Source organism: Aythya marila (genome assembly GCF_965140915.1).
Source record: "Aythya marila genome assembly, chromosome: Z".
NCBI classification, from domain to species: Eukaryota; Metazoa; Chordata; class Aves; order Anseriformes; family Anatidae; genus Aythya; species Aythya marila.
The window spans coordinates 43,417,258-43,444,828 of NC_139080.1; the positions used below are offsets into that span (position 1 = coordinate 43,417,258).

The 27,571-nt window shown below is 39.9% G+C and overlaps 1 protein-coding gene across 2 annotated transcripts; it reads right to left on the bottom strand.

Annotated features, from left to right (window-relative positions):
• Positions 1-47: 47 nt before the first annotated feature.
• UBQLN1 (ubiquilin 1) lies at positions 48-27,556 on the bottom strand. 2 transcript variants are annotated; one of them, XM_082783492.1, is made up of 11 exons: positions 27,147-27,556; positions 13,865-14,016; positions 10,212-10,327; positions 8,211-8,473; positions 7,892-8,050; positions 6,993-7,236; positions 6,372-6,514; positions 5,353-5,436; positions 3,231-3,346; positions 2,713-2,881; positions 48-1,223 (listed from the first exon to the last, which is right to left on the bottom strand). In XM_082783492.1, the coding sequence occupies exons 1-11, from the start codon at positions 27,327-27,329 to the stop codon at positions 1,071-1,073; spliced, it is 1,782 nt and encodes a 593-aa protein (XP_082639618.1). In that variant the 5' UTR covers positions 27,330-27,556; the 3' UTR covers positions 48-1,070. The 2 variants fall into 2 exon arrangements, with proteins under 2 accessions (XP_082639618.1, XP_082639617.1); XM_082783491.1 differs by having other exon boundaries at positions 48-1,226; positions 27,147-27,517.
• Between the last annotated feature and the right edge of the window lie 15 nt (positions 27,557-27,571).

The following is a 27,571-nucleotide window of genomic DNA, read 5'->3' on the forward strand; positions in this document are numbered from 1 at the left end:
GTCATCCTGAATTCTAAATCATCCAATGCAAACACACAGAGGCAAGATGCTTAAAGATTTTTTAATTTATTTATTACCTGTGCACAACAGAGGTAACTACCAAAAAAAACTCAAAAGATATACAGTATTTTTACATGGTGTTTAAAAGCAATTCGAGTATCACATGACTGTGAAAAACTAATGTTGCCAATTGCAAATCAATACATGTTAAGATCTCAGTGGAACAAACCCAAAAGCCTTAGAAGCAGTTTGAGAGCACAGGGCAGTACTCCTTAAATTTGCACAATGATTGAAGTAATTTACAGTTAATCTTCAGGAATATTGAGACAATGTTACAATCCAAGTTTCTGTACAGTTAGATTTAAAGAGATAACCAGAACAGTACTTCTAGTATATTTTAAACGAACTTGCTTAAGCTTTTTTTTGCTGAGATGGTTACCAAATAGGCTGAAAGATTCTACACCGAAAACATGTCTTGTGACTTTTTTTCTGGCTTTTTTGGTTACTTATAATTTCATTATATTGCAATGTGTAAATTCTAGAAATGAGCTGTTTCCATTATATATACTGTGTTTATACTTTATACAAATTAAAGCAAAAATGGTAGATTACTCAAGTGGTATAAATCTTACAGCATTTTGCTAGCAAAAAGTACATGCTGAAATCACAATAAGCAGTATTGGTACCCACAAATTATAGCTTTAATTTGTTTCCTTTTAAATTTGTATTCTACATAAATTACTACTGAAGGCTAATGTTTAAGTAGTAAATAAATTGGCCAGTTGCAGGTGAGACAAAACCTGTTCACCCAACTGCGAAAGCTGATATTGTTTCAAAAAATCACAAATAATGCAAAACGAAAGAAGTGTGATGCATGCAACAACTGAGGGAAAATTCATTGATCCCCATTATTTGAAGTAAACTACTGCACTCCACCTTAAAATGCATCAGACTGATTTTAGTTATAACGAGACAATCCCAAGAGTCAGAATGAAATAAAGCAAGTATTTTAAAGATTTAAGAGCTGTTATCAAAAATAAATTACATTTTTTCAAGTTAAAGAAACACTGCTATGAAGGCTGAGAGCCCAGGAGCCTTTCAATAGCTGCATTGATGTCGCCTCCCGTTGCTATTAGTGCTTGCAAGTTTGCTTCACGGTTCAAAAAGCCCATTGCACTCAGCTGCTCCAGTTGTTGCTGAAATCTAACTTCTGGATTTTGTAACTGCTAAGAACAAAATTTTAAGCTATAAAACCATAATACATATTTGGCAAAGTACATGATTTAAGCATAGTTGGTCATGCAATTTCCCCTGTCTTACTAAGATCAGCCTAAACCTTTTCACGTTCCTGAAACTAGAATATGACAAAAGTTCAATTCTCTATTGAATTATACTGTATTTGTGAAGAGTATCTACACTTAAATGACATTCTTGAACTACAGGAAAAGCTGCTTGTTTGATAAAAATGGAATACAATTAAATCTGGTAAATTTATATCCTAAGAATAATTTCTTAATATTAGCTACAGATACCAATTATATGCATATTATATACTGTGTAATATATATGCATATATGTAGCTATGTATACGTACTATATATAGATAATATACATACATATACACACACATACACAAGATATATATAGTTGTGGGTTTTTTTTAAACAGTTCAATATAGCTATGTTGGACAGCAAGATTTTAATGATAATGCTGCTGGCAATGGTGAATGCATTAGGCTTTCTTTGCTTGGTATAAAAATCAACTCTTTTAACGTTACAAGTATTTGTTGATTAAAGTTACCAGAATTCTAACTATTAGAAAGCTTCAGCATAAAGCAAACTGACAGCTTTTATAGACTGATCCTGTGCATGTGGCAAAATTCTTCTAATTCAATTCAAAGGCATTTTTCAGTTAGAAAAATTATATGAAAATAACATGCTGGATTAATACCAAGACAGTTTTTGTAATCAATGAGAATTTAGATATTAAACAAAATTTTTGCAACTACTGCTAATTGTATTTTTGTTCAAATTCAACAATTTCATCCATGAAGAAGTTACTACCAGTAATGGCTCCAAACCAGTACAAAGTAAAGACATAACCTGACTCTTAAGAATTCACCTCACTGGCACCATCTCTGCCACCACCTGCTTCCCCTAAACACAACTAAGCAGAATACTCCATCAGTAGCCTAGCACATGACAGCGTAACAAGGTACACTGCAGCCTGGACCTGCAGGATGTCCATGAAGCATACAACAAATTCAGGCCCCAAAAAAATGAAGTGTGGCTATTCCAAAGCCTACAACAGAGACTTAGTCACAGCTGCAGAGTAACAACAAAAAGCACAGAGATGATTGTTTTCATCAAGCTTAAGCTCTTTCCTGAGCCAACCTTTCATTTGTCAATGAACCTCACCACCTCAATTTGCATCTTTCCAGGCATTTTAGAAATTCAGGGCTATGAAGATGAGCATTAAAAAAATAAAAAAAAAAAATCCTGTTCAGAGGACACTTTTACTCAAATTTGATGTTTTTCAACTATTTACTTGCACAGCTGCAACACCACTTTTAAGCCACTTCTGCTTTCTTTTGGCCATAATTATTCTGAGCTCTTCTTTCAATTCTAAGACTTCTTTTTGGTGGTTTAAAGTGAAAAATGATATAATCAATAATAATTAAAAAAAAAAAAAGAATATAGTGATCTACATTACCTGAGCATTTGCACCAGCAAGTGCCTGCAACATCTGTTGAACAAACTGCTGGTGACTGGGTTCAGTAGATCCTGATGCTGGACTTGTATTTTCACTGGGAACAGAACTAGAAACAGTGGACCCTGTAGGAGTTCCTGTGCTTCCCAGTCCACCTAAACCAGGATTAAATCTGCACAAATGACAGAAAGAAATACCTCACTTGAATAATATACACAAGCATAATTATAATGTCTCTTCTGATCCTAAACTTAATAACCAAGTAAAAATACTGCCAAATATAGAGTGGCTAACAATTTAAGTAGCATACTAAGACAAAGACCATAGCCATCACTGTTTAAAAATGCACTGCAGACAAAATCATGAAAAGATTCCAAAACAAGTTTAGTGAAACTAAACTAAAAAAAAAAAAAAAAAGGCAAAACAAAGTCTTTATATGTGATAATCTCTACATGTAAAAAGAAGGAACAATACAGTACAAGAGAGGAGTTCTTGTCTAAACTTGAAAGACCAATTCTCACCCGGGTATAAGTCCTGGTGCTTCTGTTGCTAGTGTCTGCAAGCCCTGCTGAATCTGTAGCAAAGCCTGCATTGCTCTAGGGTTTGACATAGCTGATAATGTGTCAGGATTCTGCATCTAAGAAAAGGAGAGAAACTTGTAACTGAATCATATACAGATGTTCAATGTTATTTTTTGATCACAGATGTTTTATAGAATCTGACATTCTTTCCACAGTTGTTTTTCAACTTGAAATTTGAATATTTACATGAAATCCTTCAGGTACATTATCATTTTTTTGGTAGAACTTCCACTGAAGGTCATCGATGAACTCTCTAGAGATGGACAAAGCCTTCCAAGTAAGGAGTACACCAGGAAAAGTATTTTTCGTTACTTCTAGCAGACTATCACCTTTGAAGCCCATAGGATTGTATTTGTCCATCATAATTCTAGGGTTAGTCTCTGTTTCATACTACTGGTGAGCAACAACACCGAATACAATGAAACTCAGCAAAAAGATATCTAATAAAAAGATGTATTTCCCTTTCCTAGCTAAATTCAGACCAGAGCAATAAGATCATGATAGCTTGTGCATGTGTTGATACTTTTAATGACCTTGCCGACTGTAGAAATATAAATACATACAGTACAAGATAAACCAGCAACCAAATGCACAGCATTAAAGAGCCCTCACTCTACTGTGACTTCAACTAAGAAGTGACTTTCACATCCACAGATGATAAAAAATGCAATTCCTTTTGATTTCTGAAATGTCCAGAAACCAGCCTACTTTAGATAAAAGTTTAAAACTGCGGGCTTATGCTCACCTCTGCTTAGAGATGCCACCCACAAGTAAAAAGCTATTTGTTTCAGTCACAAGTGACGCAATCTTAGTACGAAGACTTAATTCAAACAGCAGACAGGCTGATTAATCTTAGCAGCCTTCACTTGGCAACTAGACCAAATTCCTTCTGCTGCAAAAACATTTTAGATTAACAAATAACTGCACATATTACGGTCAAAATTCCTCTGGTCCAGGGCAGAATTGCAGCAAATCTGTCTGGAATATGGGTGTGTAACAAGACACAGCCATCTATTAACACCCTGCATTCCTCTCTTGGATTTTTATATTTGTGATAGCTAGAAGTCAGAGAATAACTAAGCATATAGCTGGCAAAGTCTACCCAAGTCTTCAAAAACATTCTGGGTCCCCCAAAGTAAGTTGCTGCCATCACTGTAAGAAAACAATCTATAAACTGTGAATTACTGTCCAATATTCAGAGTTGTTTATACAGAAAATGGTGTCCCGATGATTTTCAGAACACTTAGGTGATCATATCTCTACTAGTGTTACTAATTCCAGACGTTGAGGAGCAATTCTTGTTAAGACTCATAAAAGCTGCCAGTGGAGTATCTCACAGATGAATTTTCCTAGTTTTGCAGGTAATTGCCCATTATTGCCAAAGATGTGTTTCCATTATACTCAGAAACATTTCATGGTTACTGTCCCCTAGCCCCATCATATAATGCCAACAGGCAAGTGAGGAAGTACAAACTGAAATATTGTCAACATTCTGAGATTAACACAGATATTTTTTCAGTTTAGTTCATCTGCTAATGCTATCCATCATCTGACACAACATAGTGAGAACTAAGAAGCGGCTGTATCTACACTGTGAACATGGTGTGGATACTGATGTAAAGAGAGATCAAAGGAACAGAAATCACAGAATCATAGAAATGATTCCTGCTGTGTCTTCGCTAACTAGCATTTATTTGTGGATTTCAAAATATAAGCGTGGTATTAGCTTCTCACATACTGAGTCATCACAACATAGTGACATCATGAAACATCACAACCATTCATGTAGTTAAAACAATTTAACTAGTTTCTTCTGAGCACTGAACTTGCTACTGTAATTCACGTGTCTTAATTTGACTCATAACACTGCCTGCTTGCAGTAAGATCTTACCAATATGCATTTATTTACTCCAATTCACAGGGATAAACTAACATGGGATAAATGTAGTGTCTAGAGAACGTATGTAACAGTCTTTTAGCCAAATAAGAAAGGACAACAGCTTACTGAAAAAAATCACCCACTGAGTTGTGACATTTATTATTAACAAGTATCTCATCTTACTTGCTGAAGGAAAGTAGGAAGCTGTTGTCTCATTTGTTCCTGAAGCTGAGGATTTCCAGCAAATAAAGGATTATTCAACATCATCTACGGGACAAAAATGTTTAACATTAAAGACCAAACAGTAGAAACCAGTAGGCTTTAAGACAATTACTTACCACATATAAATCACAGAGAGGATGGTAATCATCTATGAAAATGACCTCACAGAAAAATCATCTGCTACTACTTTGACCAGAATTCATTATAAACCACCAACATGAAAACAACGTAGGGATTTGTATTATTCTTTATTTAATCTTTTTAAGCAAAAATACTGCCAAATACTTGGCAAGACAACCTAACTTTTACCACAAGACAATCCTTTTCTGCTCATGTCCACTACATATTTAAACGACACAGTTTCTCTGTAAACATCATCGGCACAAAGTCAGGCATATTTTCCAAGCCAGTATTTCTTAGGTAAAGTGATTTCTGTTCTGTGAGTTCAGCATTTGACTTTGGATATTATTGCTCAAACTAAAGTTTGGAAGCACTTCTGTACCATTCACAGAACAGCAGTATCTGTACTTCTATAGCAAGCAACAGTCACAGGTAAGAAAATAAAACCAGAATAACACCTAAAACTGGCATCAACACCTCCCCTTCACTTCTCTCAGCCTAGTGCTGGTATTTATTTGCTAGCAGATCTATCTCCTGTAACTCCTTAATTTGTTTTATTTAACTGTCTCTTAAGCAAGGTCACAAGTTTAGGGCTGTACACAACATACACAAACTTACAAGTTACTTCAAAAGAATGTCTGCAGATTTCTACTACAAATTCACAGAACTCACTGCGACGGATTGTTAAAGGTAACCAGGTAATAATTTCATTGAGCTAGGCATTGACATACTTCAAGAACTGTGCCATTCACTGCAGACAGTTACTGAATCTGGTCAATACATACCTATCACAGATTCAACTGGGAAAAAAAGAAAAAAAGAAACTTAAATGCATGCGTTACTATCTGAGATGCATTTACCTGTACTGCAAGATCAGGATTCTGGCTTAATGACTGCATCATGCTTCTCATATAGGGTGCAGACAACATGTTCTGCATCAGTTGTGGGTTTTCTGTTATCTGCTGTAATAAGCTCTGCATTCCTGGTGTGTTGAACATACCAGCTTAAAAAAAAAAGTACAAGGACACTTTTGTAAGCACCATATCAAATGAATTAGACTAATTAAAACCAAGAATCAACCACTTGATTTCTACAAGTTTTAATCACTGAAACGTAACTCTGTGTGGTTTTGCTTACACAGATGCATACTAGAAATATGTTAAGAAAAAGGCTGCATCCAACAAGCAGTCCCACCAGGCATTTAAATTATTAACTGTTTTCCTGTTTGTCTCCAAACAAGAAAAATACTATCACTCATCTAAAGATTCCCCACCTTTGTTATTTTAAGGCAATACCCATGTATTATCACTCTTAGTTTACTTTTCATGTTTGTTTTTGTACAGAGGACTTTGACACTAGTCAAATGTTCTACTAAAACAAACTGTAATAAAAACTTTAAATCCAAATCTTTCTAATAAAAGTATCATTTCAGCAAATTCTGCAGTATTTGTAAATACACATAACTACAATAATAGACACACCTCCTAATCCAGGTCCCAAATTTGGTATGGTTGAGCTCTGTCCCGTACTGCCAGAGTTGCTATTTCCAACAGTACTACTGCCACCACTCTCACCGCTGTTGCTGGTATTTGTTGTGGAACTCTGAGAACTGGACTGAGGAGCCCAGGGATTTGGTAAAGGATCTCTATTTTCTGTACGAGATGGCTGACTGTCCCCTCCTGATGATGCATTGCTTACTAAAGAAGCAAATGGGTTACCTCCAAACTACAGAGGAAGGAAAAGCAAACATATCATCTACAAAAGCCAACTGTTTAAAGTCCACTATAAATGGCAGGTTACCTTTCCAAATACAAACATGAAGATACATGTTGATGGCTCTTGACTGGTTATACTCACCCACCTAAAGTAACTCATTGTAAGTACTCTTAAGACTCCAACATTAAGAAACGCGAGCATCTCAAAAAAAAAAAAAAAAAAAAAAAAGAAAATCCCATTTCTTTCAGAAAGCAGTGTTTCTACTACACTAGTATTTTGATCACAGTAAGACCACCTCCTGTATAGCAGCTTCCAACTTCATCTTAGGTTCCAAGTCACTAAACAGGCCATTACAATTTTCCTAGACCTCATAATTTTACAAGTCAAAGAAGTAAAGCAATTTTGATTTTTGTAGTAACTTAACATAGAAATTCATTAACTTTAAAATAGCTTCTTGGACCCACAAAACTTTATCTGTATTTCTTCAGTTTCAGAAAGGCACGGAATTTGTGAACATCTTTCCTCTGAAGAGAGAAGATGCTACATAGTGAATTCAAGCTTATAGAAATGCTTTGCCAAGTACACACTTGAAAAGTTACATTGTTTATATTCTTTCATTTTGGAAAAATATTTTCCCTCAGAGGCATTTGTAATCTTTTCTCACCTGTTCCTGTGCTGCATTCAACATTGGCTCCTGAATATCTGTGTACATACGTCGCAAAGCATTGTATCCACCTGGTATACTTTCAAGGTTGCTCAAGGCTCGGTCTTGGTTTCGCATCATTTCCTGCATCATTGCAGGGTTTCTAGCAAGTTCTAGTGTCTAAGGAAGTGGAACGTTTAATCTGTATTAATAAGAAATCCATTCTAAAGTGAAAACGTCAGCATTTGGCAGTATCTCAGTTACTAATATCTATTCTTGCTATGTCATTCAGTTACACAATAATGAAACGTCATGAACTTACAGAGATCTTTCTACATACCTGTCGCATTATATCTGGATTATTCAGCATATGACTGATCTCCGGATTTCTCTGTATCAGTTGCTGCATTTGAGGGTTAGCCATAATTAACTGCCTCATCAAGTCAGGATTTGAAAGCATGCTCTGAACGAATGGGTTTTCCATTATCTGAACCATCATTTCTGGGTTGGACATAAGTTGCCGCTGCATCTGACTTTGCAACTCTGAAAAGTTTGATGTATTTAAACCCAGGGTACTCAGACCTGCCAAACCTCCAAGGCCACCTTTAGGGGAGGAAAAAATGTAACTGAGCTTTCAGTTTCTGGTATACTTTTAAACACAACCATGTTCTTTCAAAATGCAAAATACTTGAACATATCCCACACTTCAAAATAAATGCAATAGTCCATCTTCATGAGCCTGATGAAGTCATCCACTTAATTTGCTTCTTTAAATAACAAGACACCTGAAAAAATGTTCAAATTGCATTGAAATATAACTTGTTAGAGGCCTTTGGAGTTTTCCCCTCTAACATGTTCCAGTGCATTTCTAATAATCATTTATTCATCTCCTCTTGTTTACAATATAACCAAGAGACCTCCTGTGAGATACGTTCATCTGATTCGTGTCAGTATGGAACAGTGCTGGGGCCGCATGGTATGATGAATGTGACCTTCTGTCTTACGTACCCTTGTATAACCACAAGTCTAAGAAAAACAGAATGGTTAATGTATATAGTTCTTGTACCTTGCAAAGGAATATTTTAACACGTGAAGTGTCAATAGAGAGCTATTTGTATTTGTATGTTCTTTCTTTGAAGTCTCTGATGTCTGGGGGTTTCAGAACAACTGCTAACAACTAGTAACTGTTATGGCTTCTGAATGGGACACTATGCAAGTCCCTGATATCTGCCCAGGTGGCCAGGAGATTAAGGAGAAGAAAGAAAGAAGCTGAAGGACGGCTAGAAGACAAAACTTGCAGGGGACACTGTGTAAGCTTTTGACATGCCTCCAAGGAGTACAAAGGGGAAGGACAAGAAAAAAAAACTGAGAGGAAGACTACGAGCCTTCAGCATGAAAGATCCCCAGAGACCCCCAGGGGGACCACCGGAGACTGATGCGCATGCTCCAGTAGGAGGGTTTGGATCCTGGAAGATAATTATAATAACCCCTTTTTTTTTTTTTTTTTTTAAAAAAAAAAAAAAAAAAAAAAGTAGTAATGAATATGTATTAGCCTAGGAGCATAAAAGTCAGCTACTTGATGTAACTGGTGTGTGTCTAGGTGGAGCGGAGACTCCCGACGCACCCAGCGCTGTTTGCTTACCTCTATTCCTTTAATAAATTGTAAACTTTGATTATAATCCTATTTTGGGACTGAGCGATTTATAACACTCCTAATATGACACGTATTCCCTATTCTAATTAAAAGTAGGGCACTTCTTTTTACTGCTGCACCAAGAACTTTTCATTTTCCTCCTTTGCTGAGTCTGAACAGAAAATCCACATTTTTAGAAGATACTAGTCTAAAGAACTGTTTACACCTAAAAAGCACTTGGCCTAACAGCTTTTTCAATTCTGGTTTGTTTAAAAAGCGTAAGATGTAAAAGCATGAAAAAAATATTACAGAAATACACAGTATTTTTAAAATCAGACTGCAGTCTTTTTTCTTGAAAGAGAAGATTGAAACTAACAAATGATTAATTATAAATTTAGCAGGATTTTCCTGCTTCTGTTCCAGATCTTAGCTTCACATAATAGATACAAGATACAACAGATGCACTGGAAAAAGTTTCAATACCCATAATGCCAGCAAACAACATCAGTGGGACCTTACTACTGAAGGTGAAACAACCCATGTCTACAACCCCATCTACAACCCACACATCATAGATATTTGGTTTTTTTGTTTGCTTGTTTTTGTTTGTGTTTTTTAAGTCCTGTTTACTATAGAATAAAGTTTCAGTGACAATTATCTGAATCCAAGGGAAGATACCTACCATGATACCTAACAAAACATTCTTACCTAAGCCAAAAGGGTTACTGTTTGTTGAAGCTGTTGTTGAGGCACTACTGCTTGATGTTGATGTGGTAGCAGTACTGCCAGCGGTATTTGTTTGTTGAGCTGTGTGGTCTTGTGATCTAAAAGAAATTTTAAAATAACAAGTTTAGCAAGATTATTTAAATAAGGTCATTAAATACAGAAATAGCATCATCATACTTGAGAATCTTAAATTTCACTCTGATAACTTCTCAGAAATCACAGATCTCTAGATGGCTTCCTATAACAAACCCTTCTCAGACATCAGCAACATCATCTGTTCTTCACAACAGTAGTTTCTAACATTATGAAAATGGATGGGCCTTTGCCCCTCTGCAGCCGTTACCACCTTCTCATGCAATGCCTGGGACACCCAACAACATATTGCTTTCTCAGTCCTTACCTTGCTTTAGGAATCCTCGGCCTTATTCTGCAGTAACACTAGCCCTCAGACAGTACCAATTACATGCCTGGGGCTTAAAGAAATAAAGACTAGCAAAATCTAATTTATTCCATGTCACATATTTAATAGGATGCCTTACAAAATGTGAAATTCAATTAGTGTTTTATTTCATTACAAGACAAATATCAGAACCTCAATAAAGTTTCAGACTCAGAACAGGGTAAAAACAGCTGCCCAATTCATATATTCATCACACCTGTCTATAGCAGAGGCATATGTTTAGGTGCTGCCATGGGGTGGAAGAGATTACGGAACTGAGCTCATTTAAAGCAAACTTGCCATCTACACAAAGAAATGAGGCTAGTTTCAAGCACAAATCAGTTCCCCTATCTGGTTCAAACAATTCGATAAATAACTGTACTTATTATTAAAAATCACAGTGTAAAATAACTCCAAGAAACTATTCACTCAAATCTCACACAAAGATATGAGGATTACATTATGTTAAATTTTACAGTTCAGCTCATCTCAGTGCCTTTCTGGTACAATAAAATTCTATTCTTGTTTCAATAAAGCAAAGACAGAACAAAATTCAAAAATAAAAAACATCCTTCTCCCCACCCCCCCAAGGCTGAGAGATGACTCAGGTCCAGAGGCCTCCCTAGAATGTTTAAGAGCTCTGATTCCAGCTAAATGTCACATCTGAAAGAACCCAAGGGGAAAATGAAACATTTTGCAAGTCATCAACATGACAGTATAAATACCCCACCTGCTAGTATATCCTGCTGATTTTGACCAGCATTCTTGTAAATGGCAAATAAAATGTAGCATGCCGAGTCATGAATGTTCCAGGTGATATGGGACCTAATAACCTCATTCAAGTTCCTATTGATATTCCAATTATGAAAGAAAATTAATCTGGGTCCACAAGATCTAACAGTTCATTAAGTCCATAATCACTCCTATGAATTCAGTTTTGCCTGTTTTAATTTGCACTCAAAAAATAGACTTTTAGGTCCATCAAAACACACACACAATCTGCTGAATGAAAACTCACTCTAGAGGGAACTTTCCAGATAACAAGCTAATGATCTGGGAAAGGCAATACCTGAATACTTGGCTTTGACGTAAGGTGGGTGAAATTCTGGGCTCCTGAGAAGAACAAGCATTAACAGCAACCACCAACTTTTAACACAAGATTACTACCATCAGCCAAGCAGCTGTAACTTCAGTGATGAAGATCATAAACTGCAAAATTGGTAACAGTGAGTATGAACTTTCTAATGAAGCTATTTGGTTTCATTTGTTCAAGAAAACACACAAATCTTTTCTCTGTAAGCAAAAGGTAAAAAAATAAACAATATCTTCTTTGGTTCTTCAACTGAGGAGCTATTTGGAGAAATAAATGTACCTCTCCACGTAACTGTCAAGAGATCTCAAAGCAGGAGAGAAAATTGGACAAGACTGAAAACTTCATTTCAGCGTGCTTCTGTTTTGAAATTGGGGGTATACACCCTCAAGATAGTGCTTTAGGTATCAAGTCTTTCAGCCTCAAGCCTTTGACTGAAAATCCTTGAAAGCACACATCTTTTAAATCTGCTTTACCATGATGTTTCCTCTTGTCGGCACCTAAAACGGTGTTTGCTTGTAACATTCAGAACTTCAGAACATCTTCACTACCCATTACTAATCACTGCTACTTTGAAGCTGTATTGGCTAAATTAGAAGACTATACTGGAAGCCTGTATTAAAAAAAAAAAAAAAAGTTTAAATATTTTCTGTAAACACTAGCACTTTTCAATAAAATACCTGTAACCAATCCTGGTTGAAAAATATATGTGAGGATTCCTACTTGAAAGCTACACGTGCAATGTTGTTTACAATAGAAAAGATGATCTTTTTGAGATCTAGTTTTGGAGGAGAACTTTTTTTTGTTCAGGTATATGGCATCAACAGTAGCAGTAACAGTTGAGAGAAAGGTATATGGCATGTGTGAAATGGTTTGAAGCGATTCAGTTCTGATACTCATGGCTGAAAATCAGCACTTGCCAGGCCACACTGGCAGGTATAAGGGTCTTGCTTTGAAGTAAAGCAAAAAAACAAGTATTTCGGTAAGAAGAATGAGAAGGTATAACATCATCCTGAACTACGTCAAAGAGGATTCCCACTGTGCTGGCAATTAAAGGAATCCTGGTTTCACTAACTATGGGTTCATGAAACCTCTCAAATGAAGCCTCTTATGAAACCACACTCAAGAGCCCAGTTAAAAAAAAAAAGTCACAACAACAGTAGAATGCTAGTTCAGGTACACGGAGCACAAAATTACAGTATTGGCTGATACTGAATACAATATTGAGATGGTCATGAGACCTTACTTTCAGCCATCACTTTTGACAGGTGCCTGAATGTAATGAAAATGCCTTTGACCTGGTGAGGCCTACAAAGTGTAAGCATACTTCTTTTCTCTCCTTACTAGTCTCACGCTCCTTCCTCCAACATCTGATCTTTTCCCACAGATGATCCTCACTACAGACAAGGGAGTCTTAAGTAGAACAGAAGCAAGAACACTTTCAGGCTAGCACAATGAGCGTGCTATTAACTCTGAGAGCTAGATTCAAATGAGGGATATATTACCCTACTTGCCAAAAGGATTTTCAGTCAATTCTTTTCCTTCAGGGCATTTCACAAGAAGTAATGTGCAGATGGCATAGCCAGCTCAACTTGATGCATCTTTCTCACTATCATTTAGAAGTAGTCTCACCAAAACAAAACATCTCAAGCGAAGTCTGTCTGCTCATCCAGATAAATTAGTTCCATTAAAGGTAGCTCGCTCTCAAGAATTTTATTTCCCCGTTTTACCAAAGCAGTAAGAATTAACCACTTTTTTTTTTTTTTTTAAGTGTGAAAGGTGCACAACAGACACAGTCAGTTAAACATGATATCTAAGAGAACTACAGAGCAAAAATGCAGCCAACACTTGGCAATAATACCAAAGTTAAAAAACTAAAGCAAAAAGACTTGAATTTAGAAACACGAATTCAATCAAAATACAACACAAGCCTGAGAAAAGAACATTGTAACTTCACACTTATTTTGCACCAACTGTGACAAAGAAGCTGACTTGAGTGGTTTAGTGAAATCTAGTTTTGCCACACAGAAAGCTGTCGGATCAATAATTAAGAATATTTTTATGTCCTAAAGGTAAATAGAAGTCTGTTTATCAATAACCAGTTACCTGTTTTGTGTTTTGATAACCAGGTGAACGGTAAGTCCATCATGAATCCCATGCTGAGTCAAAGTATCTTGATCTTTTAAAATTTTTCCAGCAAATATCAATACAAGCTGATCGGTGTGGGACTTGAAACGCTTAGAGATTTCTTCCTTAAACTAAAAAAAAAAAAAATAAAAAATGTACAGTTACATAACTGAATACCAAAGTGCTAAATTTCTTAGTAATTTAAAGGACAAGCTACTTTGTTCAAGTTTATCGTATTAATGCACTTGTTCTACATGTTCTGATTCACACAATCAAGAAACACTTCCTTAAGTTCACTCAACCTTTTTTTTCCAAAGAAAGGCAACCAACTCATTCCTCTTCCATGTAATAAAGATGAAAGTGTTTCACAGTTAGTGTTTCACAGACCGCTAGTTATATAGCTGACAATAACAAAAAATCTGATTCCACTTAAAGTCACTCTGTTGTGCCTTCAAACAGGCACACATCCATGACAATGTATACTAGTACGTACTACTGATACGTACCACACACATGCCTATAGGTAATTTTATATAATCACATCTTTAATTACATAGCAGCATACATAAACTAATATATACTTACACAATTTTCTTTAGATACACGTATTTGCTGACAGACTGAGGATACAAAGTTACAATAGAATGAATCTGTCTGCACTTTCACTGGAACTAACCGAAGAAGCACTCTCTCCTCAGACAGTTTTGATGCGTTCCACAAACCAAAACCAGCACACTTTCCACACAGGTAAAAGATACTTCTCAGGTGACAATGCTTTCTCATTGTTGAATGACGTAGCCACATGAATTAGAGTTCCAGCCCAGGCCATAGTGAATGACCATATACTTCAGCTGACCTGGAACCTCCTCAACACCACTGAACATGGAAAGCCACTGTATGCCTCCCTGCCTTCTTAACCAGTAATAACCATGGCATGCTTTGGCTGAGTTCTGACTTAGATTTTACTTTTCTAGAGAAAAGCATTCTCACAGAAAGAAAAAGAAAAATCACAAAAGGTAAAGTGGAAAATACCCAGGAAAAAAAACATTAAGGAATGACTATTATAGCAAAGCCTGGCAAATTCTTAAACAACACTAGTCAGTAGGCTAATTATTATAAAGGTATCCTAGGCAGTTAGGAAGACCTCCACGAGGTCACCCTATTTAACATTTTAAATTTAAATTGACCACACTACTTGAAATGAAAATTTCCAAGCATTCTAGGAATTCTCACTGCTACAGAAAATACAAATATTAATCTTGCAATAAGATATAAATTGCATTTTATAACTGGCATGACTGGAAAAAAAATCCCAGAGCATTATACTTTGAAAGAGAGTCTCTAATTGAAAGGTTTTATTGTAAAGGAAGAGAAAAAACAGATGCAAAGAAAAAAAAAAAAAAGGCTGAGACACAATAGAGATAAAAGGCCTCTGTATATGGATAGGAGGTACTCCTTGGTTATTTACATCTGCTCACACAGTTAGTTCTGGTTCTTATTAAAACAACATTTAAGTCAGATTTCACGCTGGTAATATTTAGACTTGCAAGTACTCCACAAAATTCCAGTCCATTTCTTCCCAACTGGGTCACTTACCTGAACCATTACTGGCATGTTTATCTAGCCTGTTCTCAGAGGCCCCCAGCGATAGACTCTATCTTTCTTCCAAGAAACCTACTCCAGTGCTTCACTCTCCTGTTTCTTCATTGTCCTGCCCACCACGGCCAATGCAAACAGACTGTTCTTCTCCTAAGAACTTTTCCTTAAGGGCAGTGTTTTCTAATCCAATAATTCTCACCACTCTGAATTTTCAAATCCAGTCATATTGTATGGGTAAGACTCAAAAGGGGTCACAATATTCCACATGCATTCTTATCCACCCTTGCTAGGATAACAGGATGAACTCCACATCTTGCAAGCTGTATTTCCATTTGTAAGAAAAAGAAACCCATACGTAAAAATAGCAGTGCTGACTATTTAACAGGTATAAACTCTGGGCCCTTTTCTGCAGAGCAACGACGTAGGCAGTTGCTTCCTATTCTGCATTCTTTTGGTTAATTAGTCCTGAGAGCACACATTCCAGAGCAACATAAAAACTGCAGAAATACTTTAAGTTTGGTACAAAGATAATGCAGAATAATAAAGATATTATGCCAGACCAAAGAACAACGTCATTACCTAAACCCATTTACTATCATATGTTCACAAGATGCTGTAACAGGGAGATCCACAACTTAACTACCATCAGAAAGCTGAAACCATGCCCTGTCACCTGTTTCTAAAAGCAGCTATTTACCCACGAGGTCAAGGAAACAAGACGCCTTTTATAGACTAAAACCACAGAGTATCTAATATTACTGGTATATAGGCATCAAAGGCTATACACATCCTTTTCCCTACTATCATGTGAAGCTGATTAGATGACCTGCAAAAACATTACTGTAAGACATGAATGCAAAAGCCAGTGTACCAGGACAACAAAGGAACCTCTACCACAATGTATGTGCATGATCAAAAAATCACAAGGGATCACCTTTCCAGCCAGGATAACACATCTATCCTGAGTACTGAGCCAATTTCAGTTAACCGTGGCCTACTGACATTAATAGCCCAGTAGCAGGGTGGGGGGATAGAAAAGATGAAGTCAAGTCTTTGTTTTTTAATCAGTTTCACATGGATTCAGCACAATCTTAAGATTTCTAAAACGAATGAGAAGGTACTAAGAGGTTCCAAGCAGGACTGAGCTTTCTTTGACATTTCACTCACAAAAGAAAAACACTGAAAAAAAATAGGTTAACATGGAATTTATTTTGCAAATGTCTGCTGATTACTCTCCACAATCAAAGATACCATCAACAGCAAAACAGGCCAGTGAACAGCACACTGTTTTTTCCTGAGGCAGAGGGAAGAGAACCATCTAAATATCTGTAAAAAGCAGGCTCACAGAACATTTTGAACACAAAAGTTTGGGTTTTTTTATTTTGTTTGTTTGTTTTTAAATTGTCAGCATCTAATGTGTTGCTTTGGGGTGGAGGAGGTTTAATATAAGCCAGTCTTCAACAGCACCTGATCCCTGCCAGTACCAGAAAATGATTAGATCTACATTTGAGTGTTCTTGTGAGACCCAACCTGGAGCACTGCATTCAGCTCTGGGGTCCCCAGCACAAGGAGGACATGGACCTATTAGAGCAGATCCAGAGGAGGGCCATGAGGATACTTAGAGGGCTGGAGCACCTCTCTTATGAAGACAGGCTGAGGGAGTTGGAGTTGTGCAGCCTGGAGAAGAGAAGGCTCTGGGGAGACCTTAGAGCAGCCTGACAGTACCTAAAGGGGGTCTACAGGAAAGTGGGGAGGGACTCCTTGTCAGGGAGCGGAGTGATAAAACAAAGGGGAATGGTTTTAAACTAAAAGAGGGCAGATTCAGATTAGATATTAGTAGGAAATTCTTCACTCAGAGGGTGGTGAGGCCCTGGCACAGGTTGCCCAGAGAAGCTGTGGATGCCCCATCCCTGGAGGTGTTCAAGGCCAAGCTGGATGGGGCTTTGGGCAGCCTGGGCTGGTGGGAGGTGTCCCTGCTCATGGCAGGGGCTTGGAATTGGGTGAGCTTTAACTTCCCTTCCAACCCAAACCACTCTGTGATGATGCACATAGCTACTGTTTGTACTGTGAAATAAAGTCAGGAAGGGTGGAACAGAGAACTTTCTCTCATCCACTGTGCGCAAGCAACTCTCACTGCTACTGGTAACTAAATCACAAAACCATTGCCCCACCATAAAGGTGAAAACACAAAAGCTTCTTTCAATTAAGACAATGTAAAGACAAGAAAAAGGACTGGCAATTACTTTACTCCCACAGATCCTGCCTGTGCAGTTTTGATAGGACTCCTCATCACATTTGGCAGATATTGTGCTACAGCACTACGGTAGTGAAAGACCATAGGTGTAAACTCTGGAAGCTCCTAGATGTGACTAGCAAAGGCAACTCTATCAATTTTATTTTCCCAGGGGTCAATCCAGTATGTACCAACTCAATATCTCACATTAAACATATACAACCAACAGAAAAGGGAGTAAAGGAAATGAGATGATGATGAGACACTTAGGCAGATGTAAGAAAATAAATTTTGGGACTTACTACACTTTCTATTTGTACAACTGAACTAAGTAATACTGCCAGTAAGCTACAGTGAATGCTTTAAAATACTTCGTCACCTGGGAAAAGCAAGAGTGGAGGAGTCCGAAGTCTCATCAGCTGGCGAGAAGCAATGAGTGTTTAGGTGCAGTTCTACCACGCTGACTTCCTTTTCATCAGCATGCTGCACTGCAAACAATAGTTTTAGCCAACTAAATTTACTGTTCAAAAATTCAGTTCAAAACAGGTTTTCTTTCAGTGTAATATTAGGAATAAATAATGGCTTACCATACCAAACACCTATCACGCTCACAGAAACTAGCTCATTGTGCTGCAAATACAATAGAAAGTAAAAATACAATAAAAATAAGGTTAAAAGTGACATCACCTTTAGACAACATTGTTAAAGAAACAGTATAAAGAAATACAGTGAACAGACAAACACAAGACTAACATCTAGACAGAGTGCCCTGGTTTCCCCAAGGAGGAAATAAAAAACAAAACAAATAAACAGACAGCTTTCTTAACTAGAGTTGTGAGAAACTAAGTTGTGTTTTTGCAGTAGAGAACTAATTTTCTGTATTCCAAGGTAGTTGTGTAATCATAACAAGGAGAAATGCTAAGTAGGTAAGTGGGCTGTAGGAGGCCTCACTCTTCCAAAATAAGATAGAAGCTTGAGAGAAAGAGGATGAGCAGTGAGGGGACAGTAGAACAAAGATCACAGATACGAAAAACATAAGAAAGGAGAAATTAAAGGGTTGAAAAAAAAGAAGAATTGTACATGTATGGTATAGAGGAGGGTCGAGTAGCTTGTGAACCTGTAGTACTCAGCCAACGAGGAAACAGGGGAGATGATCAGGTGAATTAGAGCTGATGTTGAAGTCATGTTGAAGCACTTGGTCTATGTTATCCTTTTACCTTGTTTCTATTAATTTTTCTTTAAAGGATGAGAGCAATATTTTTTATTTATTTTTTTTTTTTTTTTACATTTAGAGGATTAACTTTTTTTTTTTTTTTTAATAAACAGCACTCCTTGTTAACAGTCTCAATTTGAACGATACTATGTGCAGAAGTCACACTACTTTCAGTAAAATTCAGCCCAGTGCTCGGCTAACAAAACTCTGCTCTTTTGTTCCACGCTCTCACAGAAACAGGCTCCACAAGTCATGTTAGGCCTCCTGTTACACCTCTCAGCTTGACTACCCCTCAAGGTTTTTGCAACATTCAGGTGAACAACACTGTTGATGCCCAGCCCTGAACCAGCATGAAAATAATCCAACTTGCATAATTCCTACATGAGCTCGTTATAGTAAATATTTTGTCACTGAGCAAAGCCCATGTGTCTGAATACACACGAACTACAACAGCTGACTAAAAGAGACTGTTCTGCAGTCACTTTGCAGAGCACATCCATACTTTACACCTTAACCTACTAACCTCCCATCATCTGACAAGTTTGTCTAGGAGGGTCCCTTAAAAAGCTATTCCAGGCAAAGTAAAAATCAAAAATGCAAACCGTACTTTGATGTCTTACTACATTAGGATTCAAAAGCTTTCTGCTGACTCATTCTCTGCCATCAAAATCAGCAACAATGGAGCTACCCACTCCCTCCAGAAAACGCTGTGTAAAAACTATAAAAGGAAGAAAACAAATCAATGGGGAAAAAAAATTCAAATCCTCTCAACCTTGACTTAATGCAACATACTGAAAAATTAAATTACAGTAACAGTCTGGAAGAGGCCTCAGGGAACTAACATCCAATTACTGCTGAAAACCCATGTATAGGAGGCTCCAGAAAACTGCAACTGCTTTGAAAATACTAAGCTACAACTTTATCTGGGTAACAATAAAAAAGCAAAGTTGCACTCTTCCCAAACCAAACTGTTTTGAGCTTGGTAACGGATAACAAGGAAGCAAAGGTTTGCATCTAAATGGCAGAACTGCAATTTAGACTCCCAGCAGTCCCTCAAATAACAGCCCTGTTACATACATATTGCCTTTTGTACAACAGAATCAGTGGCTACACGTACACCGAACCCAAGATGAGGAACCAGAAGAACCAAATAAATGCACGCACGGCAATGCAGCTGCTGATAGCCACGGTCTCCTATCCTGATGAATCATATCTGGTGATCTTATGACTGTGAATGAAAGGGTATCGACAACAAGGGAGTTTTCATTGCACAACTCTTGGACGCTGTACCGGAAGGGGGACAAGTATTCGTGGTTACGGACAGCAAAGCACGTTTGGCAGAGCCCACTGTTTGCAGCAGACAAAGCAGAGCTGGAAAGTGCACCCAGAATCAGGCTTCCACACAACCCTTTTCTGTCTGTCCTGACTTGATGGAAAGTTACTATCTGCCCTTGCCTTCATCAATTACACGTGCTAGTTTCACAATCAAATTATTGCCTCAAATTCTTACACCAAATCAAACTGACAAAAAAGTAATTCTGAGAAACAAACTCAGATTCTTGATGAGTTTACAAGCCAAACAAGTCCAGAAAGGAAAACCAGGGCAGTGCAATCTAGTGGAAATACCCAGGACTCGTGTTAGAGCCAGTTCTCTCGCTTCCAGGCAATCCTCAGCAAGCCACTCCATTTCTTTGTGCAATGACTTCGGAGAAATGATCAGCGGCACCTCCCTCCTCTGAGGGAAAAGAGCTCTGCAACCTGCTGATGGAAACCATGGTGCTTTCAGCAGAACAAGACTGTTCTCTAGCAAGTCAGTGAGACTGGAAAAGGGCATAAAAGGACTATATGCAAATTGTGATTTGTGCAGTAGAGCTGCTTTTTGAGAGCTTACCCTGTAGTTGCTTTTTCACAAGGGACAGCTTAAGATGTCACATTTTTCAACTTCACTGCAAAGAGCTCAGGCAACATTTATTTTTCCTGAGGAAAAACCGCCGTGTGAGTTACTGCCAGTAGAATTATTACTCACTTGACCACACAGGTAAATATCTCTAAATTATTTGACTTGAGCAAGCCTTAAATTTAATATGATAGAGAACATAAAACAGGAGTGAATGACAGACATGATGGCTAGGTCTGTCACGCATAAGGAGCTATTAACCCCATCACCATCAAGAAGTCTAAAACCAGATTTTTTCTCCATGTAACCACGTAATCCCCAATTCTCGAAACTTTGACCAAACCTTACTCCCACTGTTAGTAACCTCACTACATCGCCAAGGTTTGTCGTCACTAGATTCAGATGCCGACTGGCTCAAATATACAGAACATCTTACCATGTTACCTCTACAACAGGTATTAATTAATCCATTAGGATTTTCTCAGGCTTTCACAATTTCAGACAGTACACAGGAGAATCTTTTACAACTCCATGCTCCCTACTCCAAAGCAAAGGATGACCGATGACTGCAGAACAAACCCACAGAAATCCACAGGAGGAAGGCCAGCACTGTATTGGGCACTATTTGACATGGACAGCTCAAAAATCAAAAGCATCAAAATGAAATGTATTCTACATAAAAGTATCTGCACACAAAATACTTCATAGTATTCTGCCAATCATTTATCAGAAAACACTTGATAAGTATCATAAATGAAAGTCAGAAACACCAGTTAACTAAGTCAACTGTCAGGAAAGACAACATACCTTCTTCTTCAGGTTTTTGTTCTGCCAAATAGTAGCTGTATCGGATTTACATGGCAAGGTTGAGTTAGGTGGGAGGGCTGCAGGGGTGGCCTCTGTGAGCAGAGCCCAGCAGCTACAACATGCCAGGTCAGAGCCAGTTCCAAAAGGGATCTGCTGCTGGCCAGAGCTCAGCCAGGGAGCAATGCTAGCTGGGCAAGCAGATTGAAGAAAGGGAAAAAAAAAATCTGCCATGCAACAGCAGCTGGGACAGAGGACTGAAAAAATGAGAAAATGTGTAAGGAACAGCCCTGCAACCCCCAAGGTCAGTGCAGCAGGAGGTGCTGCAGGTACAGAACAGCAGTTCCCCTGCGGGCTGTGCAGGGAGAGGCCCCTGGTGGAGCAGGCTGTCCCCCTGCAGCCCATGGGTCCCACATGGAGCAGATCTCCACGCTGCAGCCCCCCCATGGGTGGAGGAGCCCCCGGTGGAGCAGGTGGATGTGGCCTGGAGGAGGCTGCAGCCCATGGAGAGCCCCCACAGAAGCCCCCTCTCCTGGGGGGAGCTGCTGCCCACCCGTGGGGGACCCGTGCTGGAGCAGTTTGCTCCTGGGGATGGATGGATGGACCCCGTGGGACGGAGCCGTGTGGGAGCAGAGCTTGGAGAGCTGCTGCCTGTGGGCAGCCCCCGCAGGCTCAGTTCGGCATCCATGGGAGGGACCCCATGGGGAGCAGGGGCAAAGAGTGACCATGAAGGAGTGGCAGAGATGAAGCATCAGGGACTGACTGCAGCCCCCATTCCCCTGCACTGCTCAGGCAGAGGAGGCAGAAGCAGGGAGTGGGGAAAAAGGTGCTTTTAGTTTGCTCTTATGTCTCATTGCTCTGTGCAACTGGCAACACATTAATCTTCCCCAAGCCAAGTCTGCTTTCACCACAACAGTAATTGGTCAGCAATGTCCCTGTGCTTATTTCAATCCACAAGCTGTGGGTTTTTCTTCATTTTGATTTCTTTACCTGTTCTGCTGAGATGGGAGAGTGAGAGCACATGTGGTGGGACGTGGCAGCCCACCACAGCAGCCTGACATTGTTCTAAACCAACTTTAATCATATTTCCCAACTCTGAGCAGTAGAAAAAAAAAAAGTCAGAAACAAAGTCAGAGAATGATTTGGATTGGAAAGGACCTTAAAGATTGTGAATAAATCAGAGTATATGGAAAAGTCCACGAAGAGTCATACAGACACATCGATAACGTGTCTAAATGCAGCAAGACACAAAACCATGGAAAGGAAAATGCTTCAACTTTGAAGCTGAACAATTTATATACTCAAGAGTCTTGAATGACAACAGGAATCTTGATCACGATACTGAGAAAGAACAGCATATAACATATGTGGTCTCATCTTATTCTGGTTGTACCATTCAGTAACCCTTGACTACAAAGACAGAACTGGATTAGGTTGAAGAACAAAAATTAACCTGCACTTATGAAAGAAAACATCATATCAAGTGTTAAAAGCTTATGTAAGTTGGGAAAGATGTTCCACTACCCAATTACACAATGTTCCCCTTAACACCTTTATACCTGTGTGATCTTTGTAAGTAGAATATAGCCTCTTCACGACTACGAGTAGCAGCAGGCACAAATCTGAAATACAGGATTTATGTATCTAATGTTTCGACCATAAATTTCACTCAAGTTTTGATCATAGAATAGAACTTTGTGAGATCTCCACTTGTCAAGAAGCAGAGTCCCAACAGGATGTATACATTAACACACATAATTCAATTAGTTTAAAAAACACAAGCTGATAAACATGCTACTACTGCAGACTGCACTCTGCCCATCTTCCCATCTTGCAGTCTGCATGCACATCACTGGAGAGCAACTCTGAACCAATTGTAATAATAAAACCTCGAACAAGGTTCGACGCACGTTTTAACACTTAGCATTCCAAGTAGCACAACGTAAATCTCAGCAAGCTTTTGCTCTTCCAATATTGCCCTGTGGTGAAGAGAGAGTAAAGGATGAAGTCACATTGTTTTTCATATAACCAGTTCCAACACCGCATCACTCAAACCACCAAAGTCATTCACATTAGGATGTGAGCATTCATTAACATGACTACGCCTTCTCTTCATGTATGTGCTTTAACAAAACACACTGCTAAATCAGCTCTGCTAACCAAAGAACTGTGAACATTTTATTGCCATGAACTCACAATATAAAGCAAAGGAGAAAAAAAAAAAAAGGACAGTTTTACTGAGCTCAAGTGAATGGGAACTCGTAGTCATAAGGCTCAAAAGTATTCGTTTTCACCTACATAATAGAAATCTTGGCGCAAAGCACTCTACAGGCCTGCAAATTCACTATCATACACAGTTAAAGAAAGGATATATTCGTTCCTTGTCTACACTGAGCAAACGTGCACAGCACAAACAGTTACAGAAGGGGAAAAAAAAGAGAGATGTGTGGCACTTGCAATTAACTAACTTCCTAGAGCAGCTTTGCACTTGGAAGCTATTTTGTGTTCTAACCTGTTTACTGCCTGTTCTGGATGCACAACACAGAAGCAGCAACAGCAATTCCTGTGTTCTTGAGGTCTTCCAACATGAGAAAAATCCTCCCTGATGTAGAACAGTTGCAAACCTGGTTTACGTTGAGTTGAGCACACATTATTCAAGTTTGTGGACAATACTAAATTAGGAAGAGCTGTTGATTCCCTTGAGGGTAGAGAGGCCATAAAGAGAGACCCTGAGAGATCAGAGCACTAAGCATCACCAACCACATTAAAATTATAAGATCAAATTCCAGATCCTGCACCTGAGATGGTGCTATCCTAGATGTACATGCAGGACTGGGGACAAACACCTGGAGCACGGCCCTGCAGAGAGGGATGTAGGCTTCTGACTCATGGTTTAGCTCAGTTTGAGTCAACAATATGTGCTGGTTGCCCAGAGGGCCAACCACATCTTGGGGTACAGTAAGCACAGGATGGCTACTCCACGAAAACAAGCAATTGTTCCACTATACTCAGCACTGGTGCCACTTCACCTCAAGTAGTGTGTGCAGTTTGGGGCACCATGACATAAAACAGATATTAAACTATTAGAGGTGTCCAAAGGAAAGCAACAAAGGTGGTAAAGGGTTGAGAGGTCGTGACTTCAGGGGAGCAGTTGAGAGTACTTGATGTGTTCAGCTTGGAGAAGGCAGAGAGGTGATCCCCCTATTGCTGCCTACAGCTTCACGAGGGGGAGCAGAGATGGAAACTCTTCTCTCTGACAGGATACAAGGGAACGGCTTAAAGTTGCTCCATGCTGGGTGTTAGGAAAAGGTTCTTCACCAAGAGGGTGCCTGGGTGCAGGAACAGGCTCCTCAGGGCAGTGGTCACAACACCGAGCCTGCTGGAGTTCAAGAAGCCTTTGGACAATACTCTTAGATACATTGCTTAACTCTTAGGCTGCCCTGTGTGGAGCCGGGAGTAGGACTTGGTGATTCTCAGAGGCCCCTCCCTTCCAAACGAGGATGTTCTATGATTCTAGATTAACAGAGCAACATAAGATACATATTGTGTAACCCCATGTTTGGCCCCAATAGCTCTAAGTATTTATCTTAAAAAAAAGAAAAAGAAAAAAAAAAGGAGCTTTATTCTGGCAGCAGGCTGAAAGTGGCCAACAAATAAGCGACTCACAAAGCCATAATGTCAGCTATTGAAATATGCCACTGAATAGTTTTTATTTTGCTGTATGCGTTTAGCACTTTTTTTTTTTTTCCTCCTGCGAATATGGTAGACCTGGATGGCCCATCCGTAACAACAAACACACACTTACTGATCCCAGGCACATCTGAACAGATGTTCAACTTGTTCTGTATCTGAGACTGACCTGTTTTCAGGGCTGACTCTAGAAGCATCGCACTTACTGCTGACGCTTATTATTAACAACAGTCTATGATTACAGGTTAAGAAAAACAGCACGATACTACTCACTAGTGGACGGTGCACTTTTTAGTGCTGGTTGGGGCACCGTCTAGGACTCACAGCAAACAGTGGACCCCCACGGACAATCCTATTTCATGGGAACAAAGACATAACTGTGAATCTGATCTGTGTACATGTATCCAACAGAGTTGCAGTACAATGTTTAGTTTAAGACATATTGACAACGAAGATGTTTCAAGCAGCATGTTCTGTCAATCACCTAAAAATGTATGTCTGTTTTATGTTCTTTCTTGCTCGTCTATTTCAGTTTTTGAGACAATCGCCCACTACAGAAACCTCAATTGGCATCCACATCTGAAACAATCTTGTTAAAGATATCCTACAAAATTCACACCTTAAGTAAGTGTATTTTTACTTCCTGAAATACCCAAATACCCACAATCAGACTGTTTTTCAGGACAAACACGATCTTTTAGTTGGATCCAGCATATGAATCTTTTTATTAAAAAAAAAAAAAAAAAAAAAAAGCAAAGAACTTTACAGCAACTGCATTAACGCTGCTCACACATGCAGGGAGAAGAGAGAAACAAAGTACCTTTTTCTGGCTGAGATTTCTGGGAAAGCTGTGGACAACATCAAAAGCAAACACAGCCATTTTACCTTTGGGAGAAACGCCTAGATTAAGCTTGCGGACAGAGTGGCAGATAGCATGCAGCGCTGCGGCTGCCAGAAGACCAGTGGAGATAAGAGAGAAACACCTCTGGCAGCAGGAGCGAAGGCCTCGATAAAACTTGCGTCTGGGATTCTTACAAGCCAAATGCTGACAGGGAAGAAAAAAAAAAAAAAAAAAAAAAAACACCTACAACAGACTCAAGAAGAAAAACTTTAAAGAAAAAAAAAAAAAAGCATCACTTTGTTTCTTTACAGTGACTAGGTGGAGCAAAAGTCTGATTTTCAGCCAAGGTGCTGGCACCGCACATTATGCTCGGGAGTGTTTAGCTCGTCTTTTGTGCTGCCCCGATAGCCACAACTGTGTCTTTTGTCTCATCCCTAAGGCACGATATCAGGCACTGTATCCAGACACCGGTGCACGTTAACAATTTTTGGATTGCAGTTACCAGCCACACACAAGAAAAACAACGTGAAGCCAAAAGGTTGCCTCGTTCAAAGGAAACTCAGGGTACGTTTTAAGCAAACCCTACTGAAAACGAAAGCAGCTCCGGATCGCCTTGCGGGAACCTCACCTCTGGGAAGCATTTTGCCGTGGCGACGCCTTCCCTCCCCCACCCGCAGGGACCCCCCAGCTTCGCACCCACCCTGCCCGCACCCCTCCCCACACCGGCCGCCTTCCGACCCGTGCAGGCGGGCGGGCAGGAGCCGCGTGGCCAGCCCCCAAGCCAAGGCGAGCAGCAGCCGGCAGGAAGCAGCCGATGATTCAGCAGGTGTCCCCCTCCCGCGGCGTGCGCCACAGGCACCCAGCGCGCCCGGGGCCTTTCGCAACCAGCCCGGGGAGGCCCCGGCGCTGAGGGGGGTGAGGGGAAGGGGACGGAGCCCTCGCCCCTCGCCCCCAGCCCCCAGCCCCCAGCCCCCAGCCCCTGACCTGCCGCACGCTGCTGGTCTCGGCCACGGCGAACTCCTCCTTCTCCTTGGGGGTCTTCACCGTCACCTTGATGATCCGCGGCTCGGCGGGGCCCTGCCCGGCGCCCTGCCCCTGCCCCTGCCCCTGCCCGGGGGAGCCCGGGGGGCTGCGGCGCCCCGCGGGGCTCTCGGCGCTCTCCGACATGGCGGCCGCGCCCGGGCCGGCTCCCCCCGCGCGCTGCTGCTGCTGCTGCTGCCGCCGCCGACGGAACCTCCCGAACCCCGCCGGAACCTCCCGAGCCCGGCCGAAGCCTCCGCCCCGCTCGGCGCTCGGCTCCGCTCCGGCTCCCTCAGCGGCGGGCGGAAACACCCGGCTCGGCCGCCCGCGCGCGCTGATGACGTCGCGCACCGGGGAAGTTACTAGAAAGGGGAGACGGCTGCCCGGGG